This window comes from Choloepus didactylus, chromosome 8, assembly GCF_015220235.1.
Source record: "Choloepus didactylus isolate mChoDid1 chromosome 8, mChoDid1.pri, whole genome shotgun sequence".
Lineage (NCBI taxonomy): Eukaryota > Metazoa > Chordata > Mammalia > Pilosa > Megalonychidae > Choloepus > Choloepus didactylus.
In genome coordinates, this window is record NC_051314.1 from 114,243,547 (window position 1) to 114,258,136 (window position 14,590).

General features: G+C 38.5%; 1 protein-coding gene across 1 annotated transcript in view; it reads left to right on the forward strand.

Moving 5' to 3' along the window:
• PLCZ1 (phospholipase C zeta 1) overlaps positions 1-8,665 on the forward strand; it is a 62,798-nt gene extending 54,133 nt beyond the window's left edge. Inside the window, exons 12-13 of the mRNA XM_037847489.1 lie at positions 7,627-7,776; positions 8,580-8,665. Of these exons, the coding sequence (XP_037703417.1) occupies positions 7,627-7,776; positions 8,580-8,665 (236 nt within the window). The remainder of the gene's footprint in view (positions 1-7,626; positions 7,777-8,579) is intronic.
• The last annotated feature ends 5,925 nt before the right edge of the window (positions 8,666-14,590 follow it).

Genomic DNA, 14,590 nt, shown 5'->3' on the forward strand with positions numbered 1-14,590 from the left:
CAACCATAGATAGACTGAGACCAGACACCAGAGAATCTGAAAGTAGCCAGCCCAGCAGAGAGGAGACAGACATAGAAAAAAACAGCACGAAAAACTCCAAAATAAAAGCAGAGGATTTTTGGAGTTCTGGTAAACATAGAAAGGGGAAGGGCAGAGCTCAGGCCCTCAGGCTCATATGCAAATCCCGAAGAAAAGCTGATCTCTCTGCCCTGTGGACCTTTCCTTAATGGCCCTAATTGCTTTGTCTCTTAGCATTTCAATAACCCATTAGATCTCTGAGGAGGGCCCTTTTCTTTTTTTTTTTTTTTAAATCCTTTTTTCTTTTTCTAAAACAATTACCCTAAGAAGCCCAATACAGAAAGCTTCAAAGACTTGCAATTTGGGCAGGTCAAGACAAGAGCAGAACTAAGAGAGCTCTGAGACAAAAGGCAATAATCCAGTGGCTGAGAAATTTCACTAAACACCACAACTTCCCAAGGAAAGGAGGGTGTCCGCTCACAGCCATCATCCTGGTGGACAGGAAACACTCCTGCCCATCGCCAGCCCCATAGCCCAGAGCTGCCCCACACAACCCAGTGTGACGGAAGTGCTTCAAATAACAGGCACACTCCACAAAACTGGGCGTGGACATTAGCCTTCCCTGCAACCTTAGCTGACTGTCCCAGAGTTGGGAAGGTGGAGCAGTGTGAATTAACAAAGCCCCATTCAGCCATCATTTCAGCAGACTGGGAGCCTCCCTACACAGCCCAGCAGCCCAGAACCACCCTGGGGGGACGGCACTCACCTGTGACATAGCACAGTCATCCCTCAACAGAGGACCAGGGGCTGCACAGCCTGGAAGAGGGACCCACTTGCAAGTCTCAGGAGCCATACGCCAATACCAAGGACTTGTGGGTCAGTGGCAGAGACAAACTGTGGCAGGACTGAACTGAAGGATTAGACTATTGCAGCAGCTTTAAAACTCTAGGATCACCAGGGAGATTTGATTGTTAGAGCCACCCCCCCCTCCCTGACTGCCCAGAAACACGCCGCATATACAGGACGGGCAACACCAACTACACACGCAAGCTTGGTACACCAATTGGACCCCACAAGACTCACTCCCCCACTCACCAAAAAGGCTAAGCAGGGGAGAACTGGCTTGTGGAGAACAGGTGGCTCGTGGACGCCACCTGCTGATTAGTTAGAGAAAGTGTACTCCACGAAGCTGTAGATCTGATAAATTAGAGATAAGGACTTCAATTGGTCTACACATCCTAAAAGAACCCTATCAAGTTCAGCAAATGCCAAGAGGCCAAAAACAACAGAAAATTATAAAGCATATGAAAAAACTAGATGATATGGATAACCCAAGCCCAAGCACCCAATTCAGAAGATCAGAAGAGACACACCACCTAGAGCAGCTACTCAAAGAACTAAAGATGAACAATGAGACCATATTACAGGATACAAAGGATATCAAGAAGACCCTAGAAGAGCATAAAGAAGACACTGCAAGACTAAATAAAAAAATGGATGATCTTATGGAAATTAAAGAAACTGTTGACCAAATTAAAAAGATTCTGGACACTCATAGTACAAGACTAGAGGAAGCTGAACAACGAATCAGTGACCTCGAAGATGACAGAAGGGAAAATGAAAGCATAAAAGAAAGAATGGGGAAAAAAAATTGAAAAAATCGAAATGTACCTCAGGGATATGATAGATAATATGAAACGTCCAAATATAAGACTCATTGGTGTTCCAGAAGGGGAAGAAAAGGGTAAAGGTCTAGGAAGAGTATTCAAAGAAATTGTTGGGGAAAACTTCCCAAATCTTCTAAACAACATAAATACACAAATCATAAATGCTTAGCGAACTCCGAATAGAATAAATCCAAATAAACCCACCCCGAGACATATTCTGATCACACTGTCAAACACAGAAGAGAAGGAGCAAGTTCTGAAAGCAGCAAGAGAAAAGCAATTCACCACATACAAAGGAAACAGCATAAGACTAAGTAGTGACTACTCAGCAGCCACCATGGAGGTGAGAAGGCAGTGGCACGATATATTTAAAATTCTGAGTGAGAAAAATTTCCAGCCAAGAATACTTTATCCAGCAAAGCTCTCCTTCAAATTTGAGGGAGAGCTTAAATTTTTCACAGACAAACAAATGCTGAGAGAATTTGCTAACAAGAGACCTGCCCTACTGGAGATACTAAAGGGAGCCCTACAGACAGAGAAACAAAGAAAGGACAGAGAGACTTGGAGAAAGGTTCAGTACTAAAGAGATTCGGTATGGGTACAATAAAGGATATTAATAGAGAGAGGGGAATAATATGACAAACATAAACCAAAGGATAAGATGGCTGATTCAAGAAATGCCTTCACGGTTATAACGTTGAATGTAAATGGATTAAACTCCCCAATTAAAAGATATAGATTCGCAGAATGGATCAAAAAAAAATGAACCATCAATATGTTGCATACAAGAGACTCATCTTAGACACAGGGACACAAAGAAACTGAAAGTGAAAGGATGGAAAAAAATATTTCATGCAAGCTACAGCCAGAAGAAAGCAGGTGTAGCAATATTAATCTCAGATAAAATAGACTTTAAATGCAGGGATGTTTTGAGAGACAAAGAAGGCCACTACTTACTAATAAAAGGGGCAATTCAACAAGAAGAAATAACAATCGTAAATGTCTATGTACCCAATCAAGGTGCCACAAAATACATGAGAGAAACACTGGCAAAACTAAAGGAAGCAATTGATGTTTCCACAATAATTGTGGGAGACTTCAACACATCACTCTCTCCTATAGACAGATCAACCAGACACAAGACCAATAAGGAAATTGAAAACCTAAACAATCTGATAAATGAATTAGATTTAACAGACATATACAGGACATTACATCCCAAATCACCAGGATACACATACTTTTCTAGTGCTCACGGGACTTTCTCCAGAATAGATCATATGCTGGGACATAAAACAAGCCTCAATAAATGTAAAAAGATTGAAATTATTCAAAGCACATTCTCTGACCACAATGGAATACAATTAGAAGTTAATAACCATCAGAGACTTAGAAAATTCACGAATACCTGGAGGTTAAACAACACACTCCTAAACAATCAGTGGGTTAACGAAGAAATAGCAAGAGAAATTGCTAAATATATAGAGACGAATGAAAATGAGAACGCAACATACCAAAACCTATGGGATGCAGCAAAAGCAGTGCTAAGGGGGAAATTTATAGCACTAAATGCATATATTAAAAAGGAAGAAAGAGCCAAAATCAAAGAACTAATGGATCAACTGAAGAAGCTAGAAAATGAAAAGCAAACCAATCCTAAACCAAGTAGAAGAAAAGAAATAACAAGGATTAAAGCAGAAATAAATGACATAGAGAACAAAAAAACAATAGAGAGGATAAATATCACCAAAAGTTGGTTCTTTGAGAAGATCAACAAGATTGACAAGCCCCTAGCTAGACTGACAAAATCAAAAAGAGAGAAGACCCATATAAACAAAATAATGAATGAAAAAGGTGACATAACTGCAGATCCTGAAGAAATTAAAAAAATTATAAGAGGATATTATGAAGAACTGTATGGCAACAAACTGGATAATGTAGAAGAAATGGACAATTTCCTGGAAAGATATGAACAACCTAGGCTGACCAGAGAAGAAATAGAAGACCTCAACCAACCCATCACAAGCAAAGAGATCCAATCAGTCATCAAAAAGCTTCCCACAAATAAATGCCCAGGGCCAGATGGCTTCACAGGGGAATTCTACCAAACTTTCCAGAAAGAACTGACACCAATCTTACTCAAGCTCTTTCAAAACATTGAAGAAAATGGAACACAACCTAACTCATTTTATAAAGCTCACATCAATCTAATACCAGAACAATACCAGAGCAGGCAAAGATGCTACAAAAAAGGAAAACTACCGGCCAATCTCCCTAATGAATATAGATGCCAAAATCCTCAACAAAATACTTGCAAATCGAATCCAAAGACGCATTAAAAAAATCATACACCATGACCAAGTGGGGTTCATTCCAGGCATGCAAGGATGGTTCAACATAAGAAAATCAATCAATGTATTACAACACATTAACAAGTCAAAAGGGAAAAATCAATTGATCATCTCAATAGATGCTGAAAAAGCATTTGACAAAATCCAACATCCGTTTTTGATAAAAACACTTCAAAAGGTAGGAATTGAAGGAAACTTCCTCAACATGATAAAGAGCATATATGAAAAACCCACAGCCAGCATAGTACTCAATGGTGAGAGACTGAAAGCCTTCCCTCTAAGATCAGGAACAAGACAAGGATGCCCGCTGTCACCACTGTTATTCAACATTGTGCTGGAAGTGCTAGCCAGGGCAATCCGGCAAGACAAAGAAATAAAAGGCATCCAAATTGGAAAAGAAGAAGTAAAACTGTCATTGTTTGCAGATGATATGATCTTATATCTGGAAAACCCTGAGAAATCGACGATACAGCTACTAGAGCTAATAAACAAATTTAGCAAAGTAGCGGGATACAAGATTAATGCACATAAGTCAGTAATGTTTCTATATGCTAGAAATGAACAAACTGAAGAGACACTCAAGAAAAAGATACCATTTTCAATAGCAACTAAAAAAATCAAGTACCTAGGAATAAACTTAACCAAAGATGTAAAAGACCTATACAAAGAAAACTACATAACTCTACTAAAAGAAATAGAAGGGGACCTTAAAAGATGGAAAAATTTTCCATGTTCATGGATAGGAAGACTAAATGTCATTAAGATGTCAATTCTACCCAAACTCATCTACAGATTCAATGCAATCCCAATCAAAATTCCAACAACCTACTTTGCAGACTTGGAAAAGCTAGTTATCAAATTTATTTGGAAAGGGAAGATGCCTCGAATTGCTAAAGACACTCTAAAAAAGAAAAACGAAGTGGGAGGACTTACACTCCCTGACTTGAAGCTTATTATAAAGCCACAGTTGCCAAAACAGCATGGTACTGGCACAAAGATAGACATATAGATCAATGGAATTGAATTGAGAATTCAGAGATAGACCCTCATATCTATGGCTGACTGATCTTGGATAAGGCCCCCAAAGTCACTGAACTGAGTCATAATGGTCTTTTCAACAACTGGGGCTGGGAGAGTTGGATATCCATATCCAAAAGAATGAAAGAGGACCCCTACCTCACCCCCTACACAAAAATTAACTCAAAATGGACCAAAGATCTCAATATAAAAGAAAGTACCATAAAACTCCTAGAAGATAATGTAGGAAAACATCTTCAAGACCTTGTATTAGGTGGCCACTTCCTAGACTTTACACCCAAAGCGCAAGCAACAAAAGAGAAAATAGATAAATGGGAACTCCTCAAGCTTAGAAGTTTCTGCACCTCAAAGGAATTTCTCAAAAAGGTAAAGAGGCAGCCAACTCAATGGGAAAAAATTTTTGGAAACCATGTATCTGACAAAAGACTGATATCTTGCATATATAAAGAAATCCTACAACTCAATGACAATAGTACAGAGAGCCCAATTATAAAATGGGCAAAAGATATGAAAAGACAGTTCTCTGAAGAGGAAATACAAATGGCCAAGAAACACATGAAAAAATGTTCAGCTTCACTAGCTATTAGAGAGATGCAAATTAAGACCACAATGAGATATCATCTAACACCGATTAGAATGGCTGCCATTAAACAAACAGGAAACTACAAATGCTGGAGGGGATGTGGAGAATTTGGAACTCTCATTCATTGTTGGTGGGACTGTATAATGGTTCAGCCACTCTGGAAGTCAGTCTGGCAGTTCCTTAGAAAACTAGATATAGAGTTACCATTCGATCCAGCGATTGCACTTCTCGGTATATACCCGGAAGATCGGAAAGCAGTGACACGAACAGATATCTGCATGCCAATGTTCATAGCAGCATTATTCACAATTGCCAAGAGATGGAAACAACCCAAATGTCCTTCAACAGATGAGTGGATAAATAAAATGTGGTATATACACACGATGGAATACTACGCGGCAGTAAGAAGGAACGATCTGGTGAAACATATGACAACATGGATGAACCTTGAAGACATAATGCTGAGCGAAATAAGCCAGGCACAAAAAGAGAAATGTTATATGCTACCACTAATGTGAACTTTGAAAAATGTAAAACAAATGGCTTATAATGTAGAATGTAGGGGAACTAGCAATAGAGAGCAATTAAGGAAGGGGGAACAATAATCCAAGAAGAACAGATAAGCTTTTTAATGTTCTGGGGATGCCCAGGAATGACTATGGTCTGTTAATTTCTGATGGATATAGTAGGAACATGTTCACAGAAATGTTGCTATATTAGGTAACTTTCTTGGGGTAAAGTAGGAACATGTTGGAAGTTAAGCAGTTATCTTAGGTTAGTTGTCTTTTTCTTACTCCCTTGTTATGGTCTCTTTGAAATGTTCTTTTATTGTATGTTTGTTTTCTTTTTAACTTTTTTTTTCATACAGTTGATTTAAAAAAGAAGGGAAAGTTAAAAAAAAAAAAAGAAAAACAAGGAAAAAAAAGATGTAGTGCCCCCTTGAGGAGCCTGTGGAGAATGCAGGGGTATTCGCCTACCCCACCTCAATGGTTGCTAACATGACCACAGACATAGGGGACTGGTGGTTTGATGGGCTGAGCCCTCTACCATAGGTTTTACCCTTGGGAAGACGGTTGCTGCAAAGGAGAGGCTAGGCCTCCCTATGGTTGTGCCTAAGAGCCTCCTCCCGAGTGCCTCTTTGTTGCTCAGATGTGGCCCTCTCTCTCTGGCTAAGCCAACTTGAAAGGTGAAATCACTGCCCTCCCCCCTACGTGGGATCAGACACCCAGGGGAGTGAATCTCCCTGGCAACGTGGAATATGACTCCCGGGGAGGAATGTAGACCTGGCATCGTGGGACGGAGAACATCTTCTTGACCAAAAGGGGGATGTGAAAGGAAATGAAATAAGCTTCAGTAGCAGAGAGATTCCAAAAGGAACCGAGAGGTCACTCTGGTGGGCACTCTTACGCACACTTTAGACAACCCTTTTTAGGTTCTAAAGAATTGGGGTAGCTGGTGGTGGATACCTGAAACTATCAAACTACAACCCAGAACCCATGAATCTCGAAGACAGTTGTATAAAAATGTAGTTTATGAGGGGTGACAATGGGATTGGGAAAGCCATAAGGACCACACTCCACTTTGTCTAGTTTATGGATGGATGAGTAGAAAAATAGGGGAAGGAAACAAACAGACAAAAGTACCCAGTGTTCTTTTTTACTTCAATTGCTCTTTTTCACTCTAATTATTACTCTTGTTATTTTTGTGTGTGTGCTAATGAAGGTGTCAGGGATTGATTTAGGTGATGAATGTACAACTATGTAATGGTACTGTGAACAATCGAAAGTACGATTTGTTTTGTATGACTGCGTGGTATGTGAATATATCTCAATAAAATGAAGATAAAATAACAGAAGCTATTATTATTATTAATGATATATTGAAAAATTTTGGAAAACAGATATTATACATTTTTCCTTAGAGAGATGGTCTTTGATTCTTTTAGTTTATCCATTCCTTTATATTACAGCTTTTAGTCCAAGATGGAATGAAACATTCACATTTATTATTCACATGCCAGAATTGGCTCTGATACGATTTGTTGTTGAAAATCAAGGTACGCTAACTGGAAATGAATTTCTCGGGCAATATACTTTACCAGTTCTATGCATGAACAAAGGTAATATTCCTAAAAATAAGATTATCATGTTAACATTTAAATATAACTTGAGTTTATCATAGACACATTTAATATACCAAAAAGCTCTGCCCATGAAATTTGGATATAAAGGAAATTTTTTGTATTGGCTTATATTTTCTTTCTGTGGAATTATAGAAATATGTTCTCATGTGGAAGGTGGGATGGGGTGGGGGATTGCTAGGAAGACTAATTAGTCAAATTTGGCAGGTATAAGTATTTCTTTACATGGATCATAGCTCTTCTGTTTCAGCAAAGAGTAGTCATGACTACCATAAAGAAAATGAAGGATGGGAATCAAACAGAAGTGAGAAGCAGTGACTTGCTCTTTTCTTGCCTGAGGAAAAGAGACAGGGAGCTCAAAGCTGTCCTTTCTTGACTCTTTTTGGGGTTGACTTTATGTTGCAGAGTTGTGTTGCCTGGGCGATTTTCTCTGTGCTCCCAGTTATCTTGCCTTCGTATGTTCACTTTTCTAATACCATCTGAGATGTTCCTAGGAAACAGGGTTTTCCTGTAGCAGAGGGGTGGTGGCTAATTTTGGAGCATGCCATGCTTTGATACAGGAGATGCGCAAATTGTGTGCTCAATGTTAGGCATTAGGAAGCCAGAATAGAAACTGCAAATATTTGATTTTTGTGGAAAATTAATATACAAGATGGAAACATAACTACTAAGTCATGGTTTCACATATGCTTAGTAAATCTAATACCTCCTTTCTCAGTAGCACTATCAGGACCATCACTGATTATTTTTATCATTCTAATTAGATATGATTCTCTTTGCAGGTTACCGTCGTGTTCCTCTGTTTTCCAGATTTGGTGAAAGTCTTGATCCTGCTTCGCTGTTTATTTATGTTTGGTACATCCGATAGCAATTAATAGTACCTTATATACTATTAGTTGTACATTGCAATAAAACAGCCAAAATGAATGTCCACAGCTTTTTTTTTTAACATAAAACAAGATACTTATTTATAAGAACAGAAACACAGAGCTAATTCACTTTTAAATATACCCAATAGAGCAGTGGATAAAAGAAAACAGAAACTTGAGTGGCAATTTTGTCAGCCAATTTCTCCTGTGCCTTTGCTGCCGAGCCTGCTCCATTGCTAGCTTCTTTTTTAATTAGTGGAATTTACAAGTTTTTAAAATATAAATGATTGTGGAAGCTATGTTGGCAAATATTTAATGGTATAAGTGAAATGTGAAATTTAAAAGTATCTTAACTTCTAGGCACCCACTGCTGTATATTTTAGGGGGAAGAAATTAGATTTCCAGGTGCTTTGTGCCCTTTTCTATCCTAGAGAGTAATTAGCCCCTACATTATCAGGCTTGTTTTTAGATGCTGTGCACTGGATTTGGTACTCTGCAATTATACAGACATTTTTATGTGCATATGAAATTGATTTGCATGCAAACTGCAGTCAGTCTCCATATCTATAAAAGAGATCTACTGCATGGTCTTATATGTTTGGATCTCTGAATTAACAATCTGAAATATTTCTGAATCTCTAGTAAATGTACTTTGGAGAGTCTCTCTTGGGCAGACATGAGATTTCTGTGTTATTTCGTATGCTGAGCTTCTCACCATCAGCAGGACTGTGCTTTCCTAAATGTCATATGTAGAAGAATACGGATCCTTAACTTAAAAAAAAAAAACAAAACAGGAATAAAAGTATTTATTCCACTACATTGTTACATGGTAGTGATGTGAAAGCATCCAATACAATGTTTGAAAGTAGGGGGCTTTCAATGAGTATTTGTTGAAAGTGAATTAGAATTAAGGTAACAAAAATGACTATTTCTTTCAAAAGAATATTCTTTCTTTCAGTATTAATGTACTACCTCTTGAAGGCCAGAAAAATACAAAATAACTTGTATAGGATATTTTACCATTACAGTGGTCTATCCTCAGCACTCAATATTTAAAATAAAAATGCCATTGGGAATTAAAATTCCCAGACCATAAGTAGTTAGAAAAGCCCCAGGGTTCTCAGGGCATAATGGTCCAGATTCTCTCCTGGGCTCTCAGGATTTAAGAAGGAGGTTCACTTTTCCCAGTGGGGATTCACTACCCATGTGTAGACGGATGCTTCCATTTTACCAGATAGTGTACGGCTCTTATTTAAATCATCGATTGTTCAGCCCAAGAGCATGTGAGATATTCAGCCCATTGACCCAACCCTTTAATCTTCATCGAACTCCTAAGACCTTTTGAAGAACTGGAATTCCAGGAAATGTAAAGACTTCGATCAGGTGGGGTTGCTGCAGAGTTCATTCATTCTGCTGTGGGAGAAATTTCTATTTATCATTTACACCACCAAGTTTTGAAATAAGGGAGAAAAAAAATGTTGCCTTACTCCCCTTTCTTCAGGTATCTACCAGATTCTCTTCCCTAAGTTTGAAGACCCATTCTTTCATTTTTAATATTTCATTCTTCCTATCAGAAACACAATTTTGAGAGAAACATTATTTTATTTCCTGCCCAATAATCTTGAGCTATCTTTAAAATTTCGGTTCCATTTATGTATGAGCATTATTTATCATTTACCTCACCCTTGACATTGAATTGACATTATTATTATTTTATTTTTTCACACCAACTCTTAACAGATACTACCCATAGAAACTCCACAGCCAGGTGAGGTTGTCTCATTTAAGGAAGGTGGGAATGGTATGGAAAGCCACCTTTGACTCATGCTTTCCAGGCATAATTCATATGTGGGAAAAAATAGTGTTGGTGAGTGGAAGTAAACAGAGGAAAAGGCTAGATCTATTGCTGGGACTGTGGTAACAGAAGACCTTTTGACTTTTAAAACTTTTGTTCAAATATCAGTTCCTGAGAGAAGCCATCTTTGATTTCCTAGATTAGGTTACATTCCTTGGTTTATTCTTCCACACAACTGAGAAAAGTGACAGGTAGGAGGTGGCCTGGCACTCAGAGCTAGGCCTGGGTGTTCTCCTGTTGAACATAAACAATTTCACAGCACACAGGCATCAGGCAAAGTCATTCTGTGACCATGATGGATCAAGACAAAAACAAGACCACTATGCATTCATGGCTGAACACACAACAAAGGCATGAACACTTGCCAAACTATGAAGCAAACAGTGGGTGCCTGGGGATGGGGAAGGAAGGAGAAATGAATTAAGGCAGAGGAGTACAAGGAAACTTGACAGTGATGGAACATTATTTTAATTGTGGTGGTTTAATGGAGGGTATACATACATATGCTGAAACTGATCACATTGCACACTTTGAATATGTGCAGTGTATGGTACTTCAATTAGATCTAAAAAAGTTGAGAAAATACAAACTCTGAAAAAGTTGTATAGTCCCAGCTGTCTTTTGGGCATTCTGACCAGTAGTTTGCATGAAAGGTATATGCAAGGTTTACCTGTCTCAGATGTGACACTGTTCCAACAACAGTATCAAATCAATCTTCTGATCAGATCAGGTGACAGAAGTCTCCCTAAGAGTGGGGACACAGAATCCAAATGGAGTCCTAGGCATAGAATGCTATTTCAAATGCTGTGGGCAGCTGTGCTTGCTAGAAACTTGTATAGAGGTGCTTGAACAATACGTATAGCCAACGCACATATCCTGAAATACCATTCATTTCACCAGTGAAAATTATTACATCCCTTATGCTAATTAATATACTCCAGATACAGGCAGGGACTTGAAGCACTTAGAATAGTCACATACGGAATGTGGGCTCTGATTAGGGTCTTTAAAATGTTAAAACTAATTTCTGTACATACCAACACACAAATAACACCCCCACATAGGCACCCAAGTGTGCACGTGCGTACTCACAAATATATATAACAAGTTCTATGCAGAAGTTAGTAAATTACAGATCAAAACAATAAATTAAACCCAAACAGAGGATAGATTTGTATGTGTACTTTTTAGGTCTAGCCACCTATTTAGAACACCCAACAATTCTTTTTGGTCTTAGTCTAGCCCAATCAGTGATTTTTGACCCTCTCTGTACACTGGAGTCATCTGGAGCACTTTAAAAATACTGATGCCTGAGTCCCATTTTCAGAGATTTGGATGAAATTGGTGTGGCATGCTGCTTGAGCATTGGGATTTTTAAAAACTCTTCCGTTTATTCTAATGCAATGCTTTCAAAGTTTTGTCTCCCCAAACAGTGAAAACAGCATCACCTGGGGATTTTTTAGAAATGGAGATTCTTGAGTTCCACCCCAAACCACTTGAGTTAGAAACTCAGAAGGTGAGGCCAAGCAGTTTGTGTTTTACAAGTCCTCCGTGTGATTCAGATGCATGCTCAATTCTGAGAACCACTGTTCTCATACGCAGTCAAGGTAGAGAACCACTGGCCTAGACTCTGTTCATTGCCAGTTCCTGTATATTGTGCTAATTCAGCCTGTGTTATTTCCCTGGTTTGGATTTCTAGAAACTCTGTCCTGCTTACCACTTGTCCCTGCATGTTTGGCTCAGGTTTAGAATTTGCTCTCTGGATTCACAACACCTACATGTTTGTGGCATCATATTGTCCTAAACAACCTGGACAGGATCTTCTGTTAGATACTACAGTGTCTCACATCCTGACCAAATCCCTAGTCCAGACTCCCCTTAGCTATGCCAAACTCTCTAGAGAGAGTGAGGTCTCTCCTCTGATAACTTTTAGGTTCCTTTTGGGAAAGGACCATTTTTCATTTACCTTTGTATGGTCCATGGTGATTTTTATATAGCTAATGACCAGTATTTGTTCAATAAATTTGAACTGAAATGTTTGGAGTATTTTTTGGGGGGAATAGGGAAAATAATTTTGCCTTTGCAACCTCTGGGAATCTGAAGTCTTAGGCAAATGATGGATGCCCAGATCTTTCTGCTTTTAATTTTACATGGGTGTGATGAATCCTAAATCTGTATTTCCAATTAGACTTTTCAAGCATAATCTTTCACTCCCAACTTTCTAAGTCCTTCAACATCTACTCATCTTTTAGGACTCTGCCAAAGAGAAATCGTTGAGACACTAAGAAGGGTTAGTAGGCAGACAATTGCCTATTAATTACATTATATACCTTAGCTCTTTTTTTCCTTTTCTACTTCAACTTTGCTAGACTGATCTTTCTTTAGTCTCCATGAGAATAAATATACTCTCAAACACCTATCTATAAAATTAACATAACTACCACATAAGTTAAACAGGAGAGAACAGAGCTTCAGGGGGTTGAGAGGCCCTTGTTGAGAGTTACTAACAAGGCAACTGTAAACAATTTTTCTGAAGGAGAAAGGGGTCATTATATAAAGAGACTGATGCTTAAGTTGTTGAAAAGACATCTACAAAAGTTTGAAGGTGGGGCATGGAGTATGTAAGATTCCTTCAGTTACAAACACAGAGAATCTGACCCAAACTGATTTAAGCAAACTAGGAAATTTGTTAGCTCATCTGACTGAATAGAACAGGTTAATCTGACTTCAAAAGAGACTTTACCCAGGGTTTAATGGACCCAATTTATCTCCTTTTCTCAGTTCCATATACTCAGTTTTGGCTTCATTTTCCAGCATTCTCTTGCCTTATGGCCCCAAGGTGGCTGCCAAAAGCTCCTGAGGATATCTAGGCAAAGCAAGAAGAATGGGGAAGGCAGAGGTCTCTTGAGCTCGAAATGCGGCTAGCATGGCTATGGAACTGCATTTGAAATTTTATTTAATTTTAATTAATTTAAATTTAAACAGTCAAATGTAGCTAGTGGCTGCTGTTTTGGAAAGAGCAGCTCTAGAAGGCTGGAGCCACATGAACAATTCCAGGTGAAAACAGGAGAAGAACTGCCCAGCTTAGTCCAACCAAATTGCAGAATCTTGAGCAAATAAATGACTGTTGTTTCAAACTGCTATGTTTTGCGGTGATTGTATGCCCATAATAGAATCCTAGATATATTAACATTTTTACTATGGCAGAAAATTCTGTTGAAGAGCACTGAGCTAGAGGCTTGACTAGGGCCAAGAATTCCAAGATGGCCTCAGCCACACGACTGGAGCTCAGCCAAGATGGCTAACACAGCTGGGACAGCTAGACTTCTCCCTCTCCATCTGATCTTACTCTGGGTTTCTTCAAAGTATGGTGGAAACATTCCAAGAGGGCAAGGATGGAAGCTGCAAGGTATCCCGAGGCCTGAGCCTGCAAGTCACATAATATCACTTTCACCTCATTCTTCTGGTTAAAGCAATCACAAGGCCAGCTCAGATTCAAGCAGTGATTAGACTTTACCTTTTGATGGGAGTAGCTGCAAGAAATATGTGACCATTGTTCAGCTACCAGAATGGGTGAAAGCAAGAAAATGTAAAAGTTCCATTTTATTGAGAATAACATTTGGCTAACTGGAAACTTTAGATTAAATAATGATTGGAGGGAATTAAAGTTCTAACTTTAGGAAGAAATTCATGTATCTTTTTCAATCTGGTGTCAGGCATATATTGTAGGAGCTGAGGATAAAGGGGTAAACAACGTGAACCAGTTGTCTGTCCTCATGAAGCTTATGTCTATTGCCAAGAAAGAAAACAAATATGTAAATGAAATGAAATAATGAAATAATTGTCAGAAGGTGGCTTGAAAGGTAGTATTTTAGAGAATAAGGTCAAGAAATGTGAGAAATCCCTTAGCTTCTCTAAATGAGACATTATATTAATTTCTTAGTTAAATTCAACATATGTGGCTTATACTTAGTTTAAAAGTATTTGGAGTGAAGCAATTTTTAAAGTTTCCAAAGGTATTTGACTTCACATGTTCCTAAATACTTTTCTCTGTAATATTGCTTTTTAG